This window comes from Dicentrarchus labrax, unplaced genomic scaffold (assembly GCF_905237075.1).
Source record: "Dicentrarchus labrax unplaced genomic scaffold, dlabrax2021, whole genome shotgun sequence".
NCBI classification, from domain to species: domain Eukaryota; kingdom Metazoa; phylum Chordata; class Actinopteri; family Moronidae; genus Dicentrarchus; species Dicentrarchus labrax.
The window spans coordinates 32756212-32774922 of record NW_026136711.1 but is presented as its reverse complement, the minus strand read 5'-3'; the positions used below and the strand labels follow the sequence as shown (position 1 = coordinate 32774922).

The 18711-nt window shown below is 41.2% G+C and overlaps 1 protein-coding gene across 1 annotated transcript in view; it reads left to right on the top strand.

Annotated features, from left to right (window-relative positions):
- Nucleotides 1-5327: 5327 nt before the first annotated feature.
- The window catches only part of grip2b (glutamate receptor interacting protein 2b), a 253256-nt gene continuing 239872 nt past the window's right edge, over nucleotides 5328-18711 (top strand). Inside the window, exon 1 of the mRNA XM_051415108.1 lies at nucleotides 5328-5669. Coding sequence (XP_051271068.1) covers nucleotides 5615-5669 — 55 coding nt within the window. The 5' untranslated portion in view covers nucleotides 5328-5614. The remainder of the gene's footprint in view (nucleotides 5670-18711) is intronic.

Here is an 18711-nt window from a genome sequence, read left to right as displayed (position 1 = left end):
TTCTGCTGACCTGCACATTTGTCATCAAAAGCACCACACGCTGCGTATTTCCCTAATTTGTAGTACTGTCATTGTGTTAACAGGAACTTTAAAAGTAATTACATCTTGCATGGTTTGAAATGTTCTTTTCTTATCTCAATATCTCATTTATTTCATAAGAAAACAGAGAGAACATATGGTGTGCATGTTTGTGAGAGTGTTTCTCCAGTGTGTTTGTTATAATTTCAGCTCTACACTATGCATCCACATCAATTATCCTCTCCTTCGTCCTTTGTGTAACAGCTATTGGATACAGAGAGCACGTATATGTTTAGAGTGAACACTGCAGTGAGGAGAAGGTGCTTTAGGGTGTGTGCAAGTGTTGTGTGTGTTTATTTGATGAAGTCAGCAGTTTGTAATGCAGGTAGTCCATGGATCAGTGACTTTAGTTACAGTATATTGCAGAGGGACAGATTGCACTGCACCTCTACCAACGAACCACAAGAGGTCACACTCCCCCACCAAACAATGCTCACAGTTTCTTGCACAGCCTCTGTATGAGGTTGTGCTGTGTGTGTGTGTGTGTGTGTGTGTGTGTGTGTGTGTGTGTGTGTGAGTGTTTATCCAGGGATCATCATAAATATCAGCCTGTAATGTCCTTCATCAATATAATTCTAGTTAATTTTAAGTGGGTTTGGGAGTTGTTGTGTCCTTTATGCAGCTTAAAACAAGTGTTCCAAGTTATGCTGCTTTTCCTCGTAAAATAACAGACACCTGTCATGCCAATGCCACATCTTCCCAGTCCACCAAAGGGAAGAAAATTGAAGTAGGCATTCTTTGATTAAACAAGACGAAGAGTCTCCAGCCATGCTAGCAGCTCCTGGAGGCTTTAGGAGGCTTTAGGCACAGCTGTACTCTAACCTATATGCTAACAGCAACATGCAGGAAAAATCAGGGGATCTCCAAAGTCATTAGGAAACCATGGATGTCTGTATAAAATGTCATGGTAATCGGTTGTTGACATATTTCAGTCTGGAACAAAGTGCTGGACCAACAGACGGAGCTCAGAGTGCCAAAAGTTTAGGCCGTTTGATTCCAGAGTTACATGTGTAGAACCAGCAGAAATATCCCTACGTTTTGATGGATAAATGATGTCTGACGAGGTACATTTGTGGGAATGAGAGCAAGTTGAAGGGAAATTGTATCGTTAGATTTTACACACACATTCAGGCACACTGAATACACCTATACCAAACCATCAGACGGAGAAAAGAAACTCAGGTTCATTATAAAGACAGTCTCTGGCCTCACAACAAATGACAAAAAGTCAAAGGTAAAGTCTTTAACATTTAGGAGGCTGTATTGGCAGAAATTAAATATAACATTTATAGGTATGTTTTCATTAGTGTATAATCATCTAACAATAAGAATTATTTTGTTTTTGTTACCTTAGAATGAGACATTTTATCTACAGAGGGAGCGGGTCTTCTTCTTGAGTGAGTCCACGTTCCTACTGTAGCCCAGAATGGACCAACCATACACTGCCTCTAGGGTCTTTTGCGTTGTTTTGTGGTCACCATGGTTTCTCCTTCATGCTTGGAAGGGGCAGGTGAGGCGAAGGGGTTGTAGCCTGTACACTGCTAGACGTTGCTAAATCCTACACATTTGTCCTTTAAAGTTGTTTTTGAAACGTACATGATGACGTATCATAACAGAGCCGAACTCTTCACACTGACTCTGCACCCGACACAGTGAAGTGCTTATCATGTAAAACCTGAGTGTGTTTGTGCAGAGAGAGAGAGAGAGAGAGAGAGAGAGGGGGAGAGAGAGAACGTAACACTTTCAAGGACAACTCAAATATGTGGGTTTGTGATTGTGTGCTGTTTGCCATCTTACACTATGATTGCAAGTGTGCAAAATTCAGATCTGCTCTTCCTACGCCTCAGGGCAGTTCAGTTTGTACTGGTGAACACTCTGTTCAGTCCACAATCACCAAATAAAGAAGAACCCATTCCACCCCCTCGTCTGTGATGTCACACTGATGTACCATATTAAAGCTCCGCAGAGACTGAACAAGGGAACATGCGGTATATGAGTGTGACAGAGGAGCTACAGAGGTGATTTTCCTGAAGATGTGGGCACGCAGTTCTTCTGAATACCAAATGGGAAAGAAAGCTTAAACCATCGCTAATCAATATTTTTCATATTAACAACAAATCAAATAATTATGTGCTGTGAGAAGGGTTGCTCGCAGTGATTAAACCGCGGGGACCATCATCAGCCCTTTAGCTCAGCAAGCCAGTCGTGGAACGTCGAACAGCTAAAAGGGCAAGATATTTTTATCTGAAGTTGGTGGAACCCAAACCAGAGCTAAAGGAGAATGAAAACTGATTTACATTCAGCCCCCTTGTAACCCCACAAAAGTCCCCTCTTGGATGCCCCTATGGTAGATAAAGAGCCTGAGTGTGCCACTGGACAGAAACATAACCTCAAAATAATGCTACCATTACTCTGTGTCTGCTGGATGTGTAAATAGCCCATTATTTGCTAACACGTTATCCTCGACAACTTCATGAGGCGATGCTGTTTCAGGGTGTGCATTTGTCAGCTTATTGTGCAGATACACTGCCATCAGCTGGTAAAAAAGGGGAAATAAATGTAGCTCTAATAGCCGGGGTATACCTGACACAAACTATCTCATACAAAGTGTCGTCTGACCACGTCTAAAGGCTATAAGTCACACTCAAGAGTGATGTGATGAGTTGTACAAATGGGAAAAAGGTGCACACTTTCAGACAGTCTCTCCAAAAAAGCATTCAGGGTTTTGCACTGTTGTACACATGAAAAGTGTCAGTAATAACTGTGAGAGAGCCTGAGAGAGAAGCCTCTCGATGTAAGGTGTGGGGGTTTCAGACGCCATTCGACCATCTGACAAGCATAGTTTGAACCATATTGATGCCACTGTAAACAGAACTTGTGACCGTCTGTCACATCTTTCATTAGGAATTACTTTATATCACATGTAATATAAAGGAACTGAAAGGAATACAATTTCAAAACACGAACAGTAATTCAACATGCTAAACATTACGGAAGTTTTAAGTAGCACCATTCTGCCACATGAACATAAAGTTGTCTAGCTGTCCAAGGAAGCCAGATGATTCGGATTCTTTCCATAACAATTGGAAAAGGGATTAGTCATGTAACTTCCCGCTACTTGTCGCTTCAGGGAACAGAAATAATACATCCTTAATAAATATTAAAATGCATAGCACTTGTATAATATATATAATATAATAAGTTAATTCAACCTGCCTAGATGCCATCAAAATGTGTAAGTGCAGATAAGTAAAGGAACAGAATCATACATTATCAAAGTCACTCTACTTAACACTTATCAAATAGGCTCTCATAGCCCATAAAAAGAAAATTAAATAAAATCAAGTTTTACATTCAGTGCTCTAGTTTTTAAAGTTTAAAATCCAAATTTGCTTACACTATGAAGTCAGGGTTTTCTAGAGACAGCCCAGTATAGGCTGTTTTTTTTCCCCGACACGTAACCCAATTATCGATGGACAAACAAAGCAATATTTCTTTAATTAGTGTCAACGCCATGTAATCAGCACTGGAGTTTGCATCAATTTAATTATATTTTAAGAGACAGCATTGGGAATTTGTCTTGGTGACAACTCAATTAACAAAACAAGCACAAGTGCTGTCACACGTATTACAAGGTCGACTGCACATCGCACGGGAACAGCCGAGGACATTTAGTGCAGTGTCCCTGTCCATGTCACTGCCATGTGGTTTTAAACTCAACAGTCAGCCACTGAACATGAACGACTTTAAGATGAAGGTCCAGCAGTGCAGTGAAACAGCACATGATGACATAAAACTAATTCTAAGCAGTTTGAATTCTTTCTTTGCTTTTTATTCTTTTAATCAGAGATAGTAGGGACACTGGACTGCTGGTATATACCGCTTTTCACTCTACTGTTAATCCCATGCCACTTTATATAACCTTTCTCTATTTGAATTCATAAACTGTCTGCCATTGTATTGCTCTTTTTGTTTGTACTTGGTGACGGACATCATTGCTTTACTGAAGCAAGGCACTAAACTTACTGATGGACTGATTTAGATCTCCCTGATACATCTTCTTCTAACTCTTGTTGCACTTGTTGGGGTGGGACAACTTACATACTTGTCATACGTTTTGCACAGCAGACATTTTGAATTGTCAGCGATCAGAAGTGTCCCGGTAAACCAGGCCAATGAGTCTGCATGCACAATACAATTCCCCTGGGAGTAGTTCACTTAGACAGAATGCAGTTGTCGATTCCACCTCCACTTTTCCTGCTATAACAAACTGTCTGCCGTGAAAATGGTTGATTAGTACATGAAGTTTGGTGACCTCAGATAATTATCAGCATAGCTCCAACTCAAACCTGAGCACAGGTCTAATCACAACAACTCACAACACCGGTGTCGGTGTTGCGCTTTAATGTCCAGATTTCCCTTCCCTCCCCAAGTAGCTTTAACATTCTCACTCCACACTGACAGTATCGCTTATATTTCATATCATCTTGTTCCAACTGTTCATTGATTACATATACATTGAGTGAAATATTCAAACCCAACGCTTCATGTTTTTCATTTATGCACCATTCCATAATTACACATTTCCCAAAACTTCAGCCTGACATGTTTGATATCTGTGGGATCTCAAATTAAAAAGAAAGAAAGAAAAGTAGAAGTTCTGCTGGTTTGAACAAAGTTCGGCTGCACATGCTTAGTAGGCTGTGTGCATTTTGGCTCAGTGCATGCCTATTTGCAGGAAGCCTTAGTATATAAATATATTTTAATATTCATTCAAAAGCACTCAAATGTATTTATGTAAATTGACTTGGAAATGAAATATTTTGTCTTGATAAGCAAATAAAAAACAACAACCTTTGAACTGAAAATGAACTCAGAGAGAGAAAAATTATTGGATAGCCTACAGAGAGTAAAGGACAAAACAGTAAGAGACAAGGAGAGAGGGACAGAGCAAATTAAAGAAAACAAAGTGAGGACAGCCAGGGAGTGAGACGGAGAGACAGTTTGACACACAGAGAGAGGCAAACATAGAGAGACAGAAAGAGAGAATGAAAGAGAGAGAGGTGACTGGACTGTGTTAGCAGAGCTAGAGGGGGTGAGAGAGAGAGAGAGAGAGAGAGAGAGAGAGAGAGAGAGAGAGAGAGAGAGAGAGAGAGACCATTGGTGCCGCAGCGGGACCGACTGTCACACGGACTGTCAGCGGGGTCGTTGCCGGAGAGAGCAGCCGCTGCTCGCCGTTTACCGTTAGACACACCGGGGGAGAAACACGGAGGAGGAAGAAAGAAGGAGGAGAAGAACAGAAGGAGAAAAGAAGAAGAAGAAGAAGAAAAAGAAGAAGAAGAAGAAGAAGAAGAAACAGGGGGAATCGTTATATTTGCCGGGGCTGCTGTCGCCTGCGTGTCATCACCTCCACCGGACAGGATCTACTCTCCTCATCATCATCACTCCTCTCCACCACCCCTCATCATCATCACCCTCACCCTCATCCTCCTCATCACCTAGACCTCTTCTCCACTTCCTCCTCTCCTTCATCACCATGCCGGGTTGGCGGAGGAACCTCACTTTCTGTCTGCAGCGGATGCACGAAGAAGGTAGGAAGGCAAAACAAATTCATGTGCGCCTGTGTTTGCGCCAGCACGTGCGTGTGTGCCAGCGTGTGTTTTCACGCGGATGTGGGTTTGTTGCTGATTAAATGTGGGCTGAAATGTGAGCAGCTTGTTTCTGCAGACACTTTGAATCTTTGCAGTTTCTGCTTCATGTGTTAAGAGTTTTCTGGATCACTGGAAGTGTGTGCGCGCGCGCGCGTTTTTTTTGCGCATGTGTCCTGTGGGCTGATTGAGAAGCACCTGCAGCTTTGGTAATTGTGTGTGTGTGTGTGTGTGTGTGTGGTGGCCAATGTGTGTGCGCGGTGCGTGGACACGCTTGGTCTGTTGGAGCCGCGCGCTGTGCGCACACGTGTCACCACGGGTTTGTTCCGCCGTTTCAGCAGAGATTGCGCGAGGCTACTGATGCTGGCAGGTCAGGGTGCGTGTGCGTGCGTGTTTGTGTGAGTGAGAGCGAGAGAGAGAGAGAGAGAGAGAGAGAGAGAGAGAGAGAGAACAAGAGGGGAGAGGGACTGCGCGTGTTGGTCCTGCAGCATGAACACAGGAGGAGGCAGACAGTGATGATGTTGGTCAGCTACAGTGTGCATGTGCGTGCGTGGCAGTGCGCATATGTGAATGTGTGCAGCTGAGAAAGTGTCGCATGTGGAATAGTGACAGAGTGGTGTTGGCAATGGGCGAGAGAGTTTTCTCCATTAATATCTGATTCTAGGCGCTGTGTGTGTTCCTGTAGGTTAAGGTCATGCGTCAATAGATTAGACTGTTCAGGCATTTTGTTTGAATTATTATAAAATCCTTAAATGATGTGTTTATTTTTAATATTTGTAGAAAAAAAGAATCCAGAAATAGATAACATTATCATTTATGTGAAAATCTGGTTTAAACAATATGTAGAAGTATGAATAGAACCATAACTGTTTCATTTTCCTTATCTTAAATTGTGTAAAGGACAGGTTCACAAACAGTCAATTAATCACAAGCAGTATACACTGAAAGGTGTTTTACTGGCTGTAATTATTCCTTCTGTCCAGTCCTCTTTCTGAGCAAAAACACATTCCAAAGTTTATCTGAATTTCATTTGAGACTCCAGCAGAATGAAGTGAGTATCGTCTAAAGGTACAGTCTGTTTAGTATGTAAAGTCCCTCTTTGTGTTACTATCCCTCCACTGCAGCTCAGCAAGGAAAGGGAAACCCAAGGGGGATAAGGCAAACTGTAAACCTTTTGTTTAAATCAGCTCATTTGTGTTTTCTTTCCTTGTTTCCTTTCAATTTGTAGAACCTTAAGTGAAGTTTTTTTCTGAGCCGCGCTAATAGCAGTGAAGTACTGTGATTAATGTCTTCTTGCAGCAGGAAACAACTTGTGTGTGCACTTGGTGTTGGCTTATGAGTAAAAACGTACACCTTTTAAAAAAGCAGTACCCACTGTATGTGTATATGTAACAAGAGGACATTCAGACGTGTAGCATATTGCCTGTTTGTGGACACTTTCAGTCTGGGTCTGTGTTCATGGTTCGAGCTTGGCCTCTTAGTTCCAGTTAAGAGGAATCTTCCTGCTACAACTTTGTGGCGGCAGTTTGTGGGGTCCCTTCCCTCTTTCAACATGGTATTGCCACTGTGCTGAAAGCCAGGCACATAAAGGAATGTGTTTTTGACCTTAGTGTGGAAGGACTGGCCTGCACAGAGCTCCGACCTCAACCCCATCTAACATCTTTAGGATGAACTGGAAAGCTGACTGCGGGCCAGGCCTTATCTCCCAACATCAGTGACCGGCCTCATTAATGCCCTTGTGGCTGAATGGGGATAAAATCCCTGCAGCCAGGTTCCAAAATCTGCTGGAAAAGCCTGAAGCCAGAAGAGTGGAGGCTTACATACCAGCAGATAAATCGCTTTGGTCTGACAAAAAAAACAATCACACATAGAATTAATGTCTGGGTGTGCACATACATTTGGTCATGCGGTGTATATACCACTTCTAATGTCTCTATCAGAGGACTGTAGCAGTACTGTAGCAGTGTGTTAAGGCTCACATGACATTAAATAAGGTGATGAGGTTCCTTGTTGTGTGAATGACAGGAGCTGCTGCTTTTTACTGGAACAGTTAAAGTGATTTGTTCCCAAACAGACCTTACGCCAGGATTTCCTCATTTCAGATCTCCCATTCATTAGCCGAGCCATTAAGGAATACTGCTGTTTGAAAGGCCATTGTATCAACTCTGACAGCTTGATGGAAAGTGCTTCAAATTACAAACTCCAAATACACCTCTCTTCTCGCACACCCATCTGGATTAATCCAGTCTTCTCCGTGAACAAAAAAAACCCCACCCTCTCGTGGAAGAAATTTCACTTTGTGGACCTGGAGCACTTCTTTATAATAACACTCACTCACCTCAGCATTTGATGCCCAAGTTCTGCATTGGGAGTAAACTGTTTCTGGTTTTTCTACAATTGAAATCCCCAAAGTTACTACCAAGTAGTGTAGCACAGCGTTCATTAGTGGCTAAACTGACCAAACTCACATCATCTATCAAGAAATTTGTCAAAAATATACATAATCTCTAACAAGGATGACATTCCACTCTATAAATGAGAACAAGATCTTGCCATGATGATCGTACCAGTGCTGACTTCTGGATCAAAATCTGCAATGTAAGCTTTCACTGCACTACAGCTCTGACTTACATCTCATACAGCTTGCTCACAAAACTCAGACACTTACCTGCATGCCACCTGGCACCGTCCTCCTATTAATCACTTTTGGCACCAAGTCACTGATCAACTGATGCACATACTGTGCTGCTGCATCCCTCTTTCCCCGCAACTCTGTATACTAGGTGACTAATCACTTTTTACAACATCCAGTAGCACTTCTTCAATTCTCCTCACTGCCCTAGCCAAAAACACCATATTCCAACAGGAAATCCAAAACCAACACGGAAATTTTTTTACTAAAGCACATACCAATGCAAAATGTCCGCCACTAAGAATAAGGTGGCAACATTTGATATAATCTGGTTTCCAATCCAGATTTAACAGCCTTGAATGCCTGAGTCACACTTGCCACAATACATAAGACAACACAATATTATCCCTGCTCACTCCCAAAAACTCTCTTCTCTGGGTGGTCTCCGTCTCTGTTTCTCGTATGATCTCTTCGGGGGAATGTCATTGCTTTGGCTTGTCAACCTCACTCTGTATTATTATTATTATTATTATTATTAGTAGTAGTGATAGTAGTAATAGTGGCAGTGTTGATGGTGATAACAGTAATTTTTTTATTTGTTTGTTTTGGTGCTGGTAATTTTTCTTTTACCCTCTTTTTTATTTTACCTGTCTCTCAACCTGAAGACTGCAATATGCCCTGTACACTTCTCCATTATTTATCATTTCCTTCAGCGATATTATTATTATTATTATCACTCTCTGTCTGTCCCCTGTCTACTTACTCTCTTCTCCTCACCTCTGCCCACTATCCACTATTTATGCATAGTTGGCCCACGATGGCCCAGTCGGGCTTCTGAGACTCCAGTCAGACGGACGTGGGGTCCCAGGGGTCAGGGGTGAACACAAGTGGCGCGAGATGAATGAACAAATAAGTAAATTTAAATGTGAAACATCCAAACTGGCACTGAACCCCACAGCAAACAACTCCTTAGGATTTGGGGGCTATTCAAGGTGGGACAGCTCCTCCAAGGATCTGGGTAGGGACACTCTCGCCTAGATACGAAGAGCAATCAGTAAACCTCCACTTGTTCCCTCTGTACACTTGGTCTTGGCAGCCATTTTTCTCAATTGTAATGAGAACTCAATCTCTCTTCCACCCTAATACAATACATTAGCCCTCTCCTACTTTTTCTTCTCTCCACAGTTCCCAAACACACACACACACACACACACATATTCATTTACAAATGCACCCACTGTATCTTATACGTCACAGCTCCTACTGTTTGTCGCCGTTAGTCTTACCGTCATGTAGTGATGTGGCGCAATGTGATGGAGTGATGCCTCTATAGTGTCAAAGTATGTGTGCTCTTTTGTGTCTCTGTCAATGCTCACTCTTGCATTAAAAAAGCGTTTCATTCATCCTGGTTGTGTACAGGAGACCAGCTGCCCTTTAACCCTGTGAGTTTATCTTCTGATCGAAAATCCTCTGCATGTTTACTTAATCTGTGTGTATGTGAGAGGTAGTGCACAGATAAGTGAGAATCAGTGTCTAGGCTTAGAGTTTGTGTGTTTGTGGGTGTGTGTGTGTGTGTGTGTGTGTGTTTAGGTGTAGGGTTATATTTATACGTATGCGACTAAGTGGAAAAGGTGTTTGCTCAAGATGAGTGTGTGTATGACAGAAAGAGAGATTGAGCGAGCAAGAAAGATGTTTGTTTATGATGCGTGTTTGTGTGAGGCAGCAAACGAAGACAGAGAACGAGAGGTGCTAGACACGGAGAGAGATGGTGGGAGAATTGTGTTTGCTCATGGTGTCTGTGTCTGTCTGTGTGTGTGTGTGTGTGTGTGTGTTGTGTGTGTGTGTGTATATGAGAATGAGAGATGCTACCTTTAAATTAGTATGCTGGATACACAGTGACCCGGCTGTCCAATGATAACTGCCTTATGGACCCATGAATGGCTGTTTGAGGCCCCTAATTGTATCAGTCCTTCATTTTTAATGGGGGGGGGGACTTCATAGAATGCGCATGGCAAAAATCTGTGTAAAGGAGGTCACTACATCCTCTCCTTTTAATAAGCACCCTGCTCTTGAGCAAGGCACTGGACCCCCAGCTGCCCCAGTGGAGCCGCTCAGTGGCAGAAAAGTGCATCATTACTCCAAGGTTAGAAGTGTGCAGAATGTGACACTGAGTGGCAATAAACACAGTAATGCAAACCGTCAGTAAACCTCGGTCCTTGAATAAATAAATCAAGTTGTAGATGAGAAAAAAAAGCATATTAACCTTGTTCTGCTTGATAAAGAACAAACACAAGGCAAACCTCCAAAGAAAGTCTACAAAGAGACACAGAAAGAACAGAAGTGGGGATATTGACCTTCCCTCAAAATGAATTTGACTCTGACTTTTGCATTAACAAAATTAAATAGAATTCTAAATAGGTCTGAAGAGCTGTTTAGCAGGAAGGGGGATCAGAAAGTCTTAAAATAACTTGGATTGCTGCTGGTCAGATGGTTAGTTTCAGGTAAATTAGACCACATCTCTATTTTATTTCACCAGAAGATGCAAAAAGCAATGTTCTTTGCAAAACTGTACCGCCACAACTGCTGCTTGGCTGTATAATCAGGTAGTTATCCCAAGAAAAGATCCACATAGGCCTATTTATTGTAAATGTTGTCTGTTCCCTTACTATGATAAATCATTAGTGGTTGTCAAATCAGATTAAAGTTTGAACATTAGCTATTATTTACATTACATGGCCACAGTTGTGGTAGGCAGTGTTGAGCTTACTTGAAAAATGAATTATTCATTACATAATATTGAAAAATGAATTGCTTTACTAATTACTCAGAAATTATTATTTACATGTTAAATTCATCACCAAACCCACACACATTCTGTATTCACCACTTGTAGAAATATGAAATGAAACATTTTGGTTTAGCAAGCAGCCTTTATACAGTTTGGATGTATTTACGGGCCATCAACAGATACCATGACAGCACTCCAGATGCCTTCATAATGGAACTGCAGGGTTCCTACACCTCCAATTTTGGACATAAGACAGGTGATTCCCGAATGCAGACTCCAGCAGCTAACAAGACACAACATGTAAATTAGACAACAGTAGCTTTATAGCGCGTTTCTTCTCTTTTGGTTGAAGCGGGCCGCCTCCGCACACCTCCAGCCTCTGTGCTAAGATAATGCATTCTCAGTAGTCCACTAAACCTACAGGGACAAAATATGCATTTACTGTTCTATCCAACTCCTGGTAAGACACTACCGTGACTAAAAAACATGTGTTGTGATGTGCCACTCAGTAATGGATTAATGCCAGACATTTGTCCCTGTAAAGTTTTGCAGAAGGCAACATGTTTTTCCAGTTGTTGCTTATACAGATCAACAACTCCCAGAGTTAATAACATTGACTCATGTTAACTGGCTCATTTGCACAATAAGTTATTTTTTCTTTTAAAAACTGTCTTGCAAACCATTTGCTGACATTTATATAATGTAGTTCCAGTGTCAGGCTGTGTGGCTACAATACCAACTGAGCAGTTTGTCGTAAAACTTTTAATAAGTTGTGTTAATAGCATCATTTTTTACCAATAATGTTAGCTTCCTGGCTATATATCGTGAACCTTATTATTGACACGACAATAATGCCGTACATTTCAGACAGTAGGTGTTTCTGGCAGCATTTTTATGCATTTATCTGAGATCTTGACAGCAGATAGATGACAGGAATCAGGAATCACAAGCAACAAAGATCCAGCCAGACTCAAACCAGTGCTGTGGTTCATGGCTGGCACTGTGTAACATAAAAATTAGGTAGATAGACATATAGATAGAATGTTGATAGAAAGGACAATCATTTATTTCCTGCACATAGCACTGTGTTGCAATTGTGTGTGTGTGTGTGTGTGCAGTTAACAGGAAATTACCACTGTGTAATGCATTTACAAGTACCTTCGCCACCATCACATAAGAGTTGTTTGATCAAAACATCTTATCCCCCTGCTGAAGGACAGGTTATGGATAAGCAAGGCTGTCAGTATGTAGGAGTGTGTGTTTGTGCATGCAATGCTCATCCATCATGCAGACAATTTGGAGAAATTTAAGGGTACAAATAAGAATGGCCTCTGTGATTTGCATAAATGAAGGGGAGAAAGGGGAGGAAAAGAGAATGACAGAGGACAAAAAGGCAAATTAAATGTGAGACTGGGTGAGAGAGACCTGAGCAGGAAAGCCATAAGAGAGAAGCAGATAAAAACAGAGGAGAGTGTGAAGGAGAAAGATAGAAGGACCGGTTTCTAGTCCTTATCTGTTGAAGGAGGAGATCCCATTAATCAGGAGACTAGAAGATCAAATAATGTGCTGGTTAGTGGAGAGCACGCCTGCGATTGTATGTGTGGGTGTGTAATAAACTGAGTGTGTGTTTTAGCTCCAACCCCAAAAACAGCTTTTAATAAGGATTAGTTGTGTTATCGCTGATGGACGGGGAGAGGAGAAGACAGGAAAAGGAGGAGAGTAGGAGGTCAGAGAAGGAGACAAGAGAGGATAAAGGGGGGAGGAGAGGAAATACATGAGGCAGAGGGCAGAACACAGCAATGAAGGTGCTACTGGCAACTTTTAACATCGGCACTCCATTAGTGTGTTTATTTATAGTCATTAGTGTAATTACCAAATGAGACTATTAGTGATAAAATAAGCAGCGTCTACAGACTAACATTATAGGGAAGAAGGCCAAAACATCAAATATAAGAATAGTAGTAAGAATAATTTCCCTTCTCAAGTATATTTTAACATTTGAAATATGATTTATTGGTCATTTATTATTTGCACACACACTCTCTTACACACAGACACACACACACACACACACACACACACACACACACACACACACACACACACAATTGCACAGGTAAAGACAACATTGTAATGTTATTAATCTGAGATGATACAAAATGCAGTACATTTACCATTAATACTGCACTGATCTGCAACACCTGATCACTCCACTAACTTGTTTCCTTTTAGATTTTTTGGACAAAAAAGCAAACCGAAGATGCACTTTGGGCCGAGCTCATGATGTTTCATTAGTCTACCAATGCTAGGCTAGCCTTTTTTTGTTGCATTTTCTGACAGTTTATAGAGTAAATGATTAATCAATAACTATATTCAGAAGGAAAACAAAATCAATCATGAAAATAATTGTTGTTGTAGCCCTAGAAGAGCACTGGACACTACAGTGCCCCTGAGCCTCAGTGGTTGTTGATTTGACTATGGAAAAAGATGTCCTTGTATTTTGTGTTATGGCGATTCAACTGAAAGAGTATAATTCCCATCCAGGCCCTAAAAAGTGCTCTACCTGTCCATGCAAAATAGATTGAATATGGTTTTTAATTCCAGAACTGGTCAACTGATATACGCCCTCCTACGCCATGTCTCTAATGTACTGGTGTTGTCTCGTTTGTTTACAGTAATCATAACTTAAGCATATGCAAATCAATTTCCCAATGATATAGTGATGTCTGAAAATGCAGCACCTTTTGCTGAAAAGGTTGCATGATGATAGCAGCCGGCATATGTCCATCAACGATCATGCTGAAGTGTTGTTTAGCAACACACGGAACTCGCAACTACTCTCTGATTGTGGAGTGCTCTCAGTAAGAGCATCAGCTACATGCAGGCAAAGAAACATGCAATCAGCGAAGTAATTTGAGTAGCTCAAAGAGGCTTCAAATAATTTGTGTATGTTTGTGCTTAAGAATCAGGATCTCAGATGCTGCAGTACAAACACACACACCATGTTCTCTGATATCCGATTAACACAGGACTTGAATGTGAGAGAGCTTGAACAGTGACACTCAAAAGGAAAAAATAAAGTGTGTATGTGTCTGATTATAAAGAACCTGCCAGAGACAGAAGATTCTCAAACATCAGAGAAAAGCCCGGGGGTATCTTCTAGGTGCTTGTTTGTGTAGGTGTGGGTTGTTAAAGATTCAAGATAGCATATTGTCATTCCTCAGTACACTTGTGCAAAGGTGGGTGAAATGGTGTTTACTCTGATTCCATGGTGCAGACAACATAATATCTATGAAGTGTTTTCCTGTGCAGAAAGATTAGAGGGCGAACCTTGCGACAGTGCTACCCTTCAGACGTTTCATCTCGCCAGCATAAGTTCAAATTGTTTGAACCTTAAAATGGTTCTCTGCTGACCTTTCACAGGGCGTGCAGGGTGTACACTTAACTGAGATGCCTTGAACTTACAAACCATGTGTGATTTCCAGGGATGTAGTATATGGATATATGTAGTGCAGTGGATGTCAGCAGATACGTATCAGTTCTTGTTTGTGAGTTATATCTGCTCACTCTGCCCCCAAACCAGCAGACAGTGCAGCGCAGACCGCCTGTCATGTGGAGGTAGCCTCAGGCACATGGTTTCATCCTATTTGTCCCTGTGGTGTCTCGTCAGTGAGACAGCAGAGAGCATCTTGTGTCCATGCTTTTCAGGTTTGCGTGGGACATAACACCAAAAGGGATTGTTAAAATGTGTAATCAGCTATCAGCCTGTGACAGACAGGCAGTTTGAAAATAATAAAGAAGAAGAGGAAGAAGAAGAAAGACAGGGCAAAAGGGTTTTCAAATGTCTTGCCATGTGTACTGTACGAGAACTGGCTACAATGCACTCATTTCACTGTGACTTCAAAGTTTTGTATTGTAGACAATGTTGATTGATTTCTTCTCTCAGTGCTCCAGTGAGAATCAGCCCCTTAACCCTGGCAGTGTTACTGCCTGAGTCTACCTGATTGATCTACAGATTACTTCACAGGCACATTACCCCGGTAAACAACAAGCAGGTTGTTTGTCAGTGCCTTCTGAAACGATCCATATGACCGCTGAAAAGAAATTCTGATCTGCAATCTCATCTAGTTAAATGTCATTTATTTATCATTTATGTGGATCTATTGGCAGAAATATAATATAGTATCCACAGGTATGTTTTCATTAGTGTATAATCACCTGAAAATAAGTTGGGTTCGGATTATCTGTCTTCTACCATCCATGTTGAACTGCCATGTTTCTACAGTATACATTACAGAACAGTCTAACCAAACACTGGCTCTAGAGGGGACCTTTCACAGTTTTTATGAGTTGCACGGCCACCGTAGATTCTCCTACAGTCGGAGGGAGAGGTGAGTTGGTGGCCGTTTTTCATGAACACAAAGGATGCTTGTCAGGGTAATGTAAACATAGGTTATTTGACTCCAGCGTTTTAGTATTGCAATGACATAAAGTTGGTGGACTTGCAGTGGGAGATAAAAGATAGAATGATATAAATCAATGCAGCTTTCATTGGGCCCTTGCTGCCCGGTAAACCCCCACACCACCTACTTATAACGGAGGATTTCCATTATAAGGTTTGTGATGTCCAAGCCCAAGTAGAGGTAATCCTAATGATATAATTTTAGAGTCGTCCTTCCACAATGCTTTCACAGCCTGAGTAGTACTCTCCATGATGTGCAAACAGATTTTAATGAGCATCACTGGCAGAGTGCCCCTTAAGTGTTTGAAAAACTGACAAATGCTGTTGTTTTTTCCAGTGACGACAGTTTAATATCACTCCACAATGATGCAGTAGGTGGATAAAGAGTATGTGTCCATCTCTGAACCAACTGAATGACCAGGCTTAGAGAGTTATACTGTAAACAAGTTTAAATTACAATATAATTAACAATCCCCTACAGACATGCATTAGGACATGTAGACAAATAATCTACTTAGAATAATGAAGTGTGTCTGATTGGTTGTTTTTTTCTGCAAAAAATGTATAATTTTCACATTAAAATCCTCACAAATTCCACAATCTATGGATATGCAAATTTTCTTCATATTTTCTTGCTGGACATGAGATGTCTCCTACTTCACTGTAAAGTCCATTCTCAGTGTATGTGCACCGGAAATTGACTGGAATGTGAACGTGAATGAGTGTCAAACTCACACATACATCATTCTGCACAATGAAGCTCAAACATCCAACTGTAGGAACAAGAAAACAAACATTATTTTGACTTTTAAGCTTCTATATAATTTGAAAGTGTCTTATTTTGGCGACTCCTAGTGGACACGAATGCCACTGCACATAGGGGCATTATAAGTATATTTATTCTTATGCTGAAATTTGTCACCACGCTGCACCGTAGCTACAAATTTACCATTTCCGCCAATGAATTGCTGTTAATTTCACAGGGCATTTGCTTGCTACAATAGCAGAATGTCACAGCGTAGGCTAAGGTATTGATTGAATCGTGAGGTTCAAGGGTTAGAAAGCAAATGTAAGTGACGGGGAATATTTAAGTGTCAGATGTTATACAGTGCAACGTATTATGAGTCCTAATCTTATTTGTAGTCAGTGTATCTGTAAATTGTAATCTCATTAATGTGTTTTTGTGGACCCTGGAAGAATAGCAGTTACCTTGGCATTTTCTGATAAGAAAAAATGTCCTCACAAGAAATAGCAGCCGCAACCTGTGTGTCTATGTGTGCGTGCGTGTGTGTGTGTGATGCGTGTTGAAGGCATGTAGCCGTAGGTTAGCAGTGGGCGAGAGCGGTAACGCTGCTTCAGTCATAATAGGATCTGACGATGACTCATGCACAGCAAAAACAACAAACGCTCTTCTCTTCCCTCCTCTCATCTTCTCTTCCTCTTTACCGTCTCATCTCAGGCTCCCTCTTCTTATTTCTTTTCCCAGTCTCCTTTGATTCCTTTCTTTTCTTTATCTGGCTTCCCTCTTTTATCGTCTTTCCACCTCCTCTCTCTTTTCTTATCTCATCATGCATCATTCCCTCTTGCATATGTGTTTGCTGTGTTTCTTGTCTTATTTCTCTGTCCTCTCTTCTTCCCACATTTTTGCAGCATTCCCTCTTGTGGCAGCTCTTTTTTGCCCTCCTGAAACTTCATTCCCCCCTCTCCATTGTATTACTTCTCAGTTAATGCCTGTCTCTTGGATTATTTTCTATTTTCTTCTCTTTTTTTCTTTCTTTGTTTTTTCTCTTCTCTCTTCTTGTCTCTTCCTCTCCTTTTAATCTCCTGTCTCTTTGCCTCATTTCCTCTACTCCAAAATTTTATTCAGTACAGTAATTTTCCTGCCCACATAGATAGTGGTTGTTTCAAAAATCACTTAATGCATTTTACTAGCCAGATTCATTTAAAAAAGAAGGAATAATGTCCAGTTGACGCCTTGTTCCCTGCCAGTGTCTGATGGAGTCAGCAAATTTCTGTCTACTAAAATAGAATGACTAATACAATGATGGGTAAACTATGACCCCCCAAGTCATCCTATGGAATCCCATGATATTTCTGTGAACAAAAATGTTCAGTTTATCTTGGTCTGTCATCACAAGAATCAAGAATTAGATCAAGAATTAGAGCTACTTACTGAATTATGTATACAGAATTATAAATATAAACAATTTCTGCCACACAACTGTACGCTCACATTACTATACTCTTTCTGTAATATATCCAGTGGCTTATTCGATCGGGGTGGTGTATGTAAGCTGTTGTTCTCTGCCCTTTTTATGCTCCTTCATGCCTGCTGCTGCGCTGGAAACGTCTGTAACTGCAGCTGCAATCTTGAAGCGACTGCTGTTGTCACTGCTGACGCTGTCTCCACCCTAACATCCACCTGTAGTCCAACTTGATCTCTAGGTCAGGGTTAGGGCTGATCTCTCTGTTGTGCTGAGCGTGGTGAATGCATGAGAGGTCACAGACTTAACACCTATCTAAGCATAAACTCTATACACATTCTGCATTCATCTATTATGTTTGAGTTTTTGTTTTACATCTTCCATTTATCATTAAAACAACCTGTTGTTGCTCCCGAGACATTACAAATGGATGATGTTTGTCTTAGACTCACTTAGTCTGATAATTAGACTGGATTGCCATTTTATAGCCCGTTTCTTGGAAGGGTGTTTTGTGTTGTTTTCCCCTAACTAATGAGTGACGTATCCGATGTCATTTTTGATCTGCAGTCAACATTTGCTCCTGACTTAACTTGAGCTTGCAGGTTTATTTTTGGAAATTGACAAAATATGTTCATATTCAGCCTCTATCAGTGGATGCAGTTGACTTTTAATATTTTGTCAGCCACAGCAACTACATCCACTTTTGTTGCCACTTTTTCTGTTTTTCGTTGATGGGACGATTACCTCACCATTCCTAATCCAATTTACGTATCTCTGATCGGCCGACTCTTTCTCCACCTGGCGAAACAGCCACCAGAGAACAAAACACTGCGCTTATTTTTAAATGCTCAACAAATCAGAGATGTGGGTGTTGATTCAGAGGTCTGGAACCAAGCTAT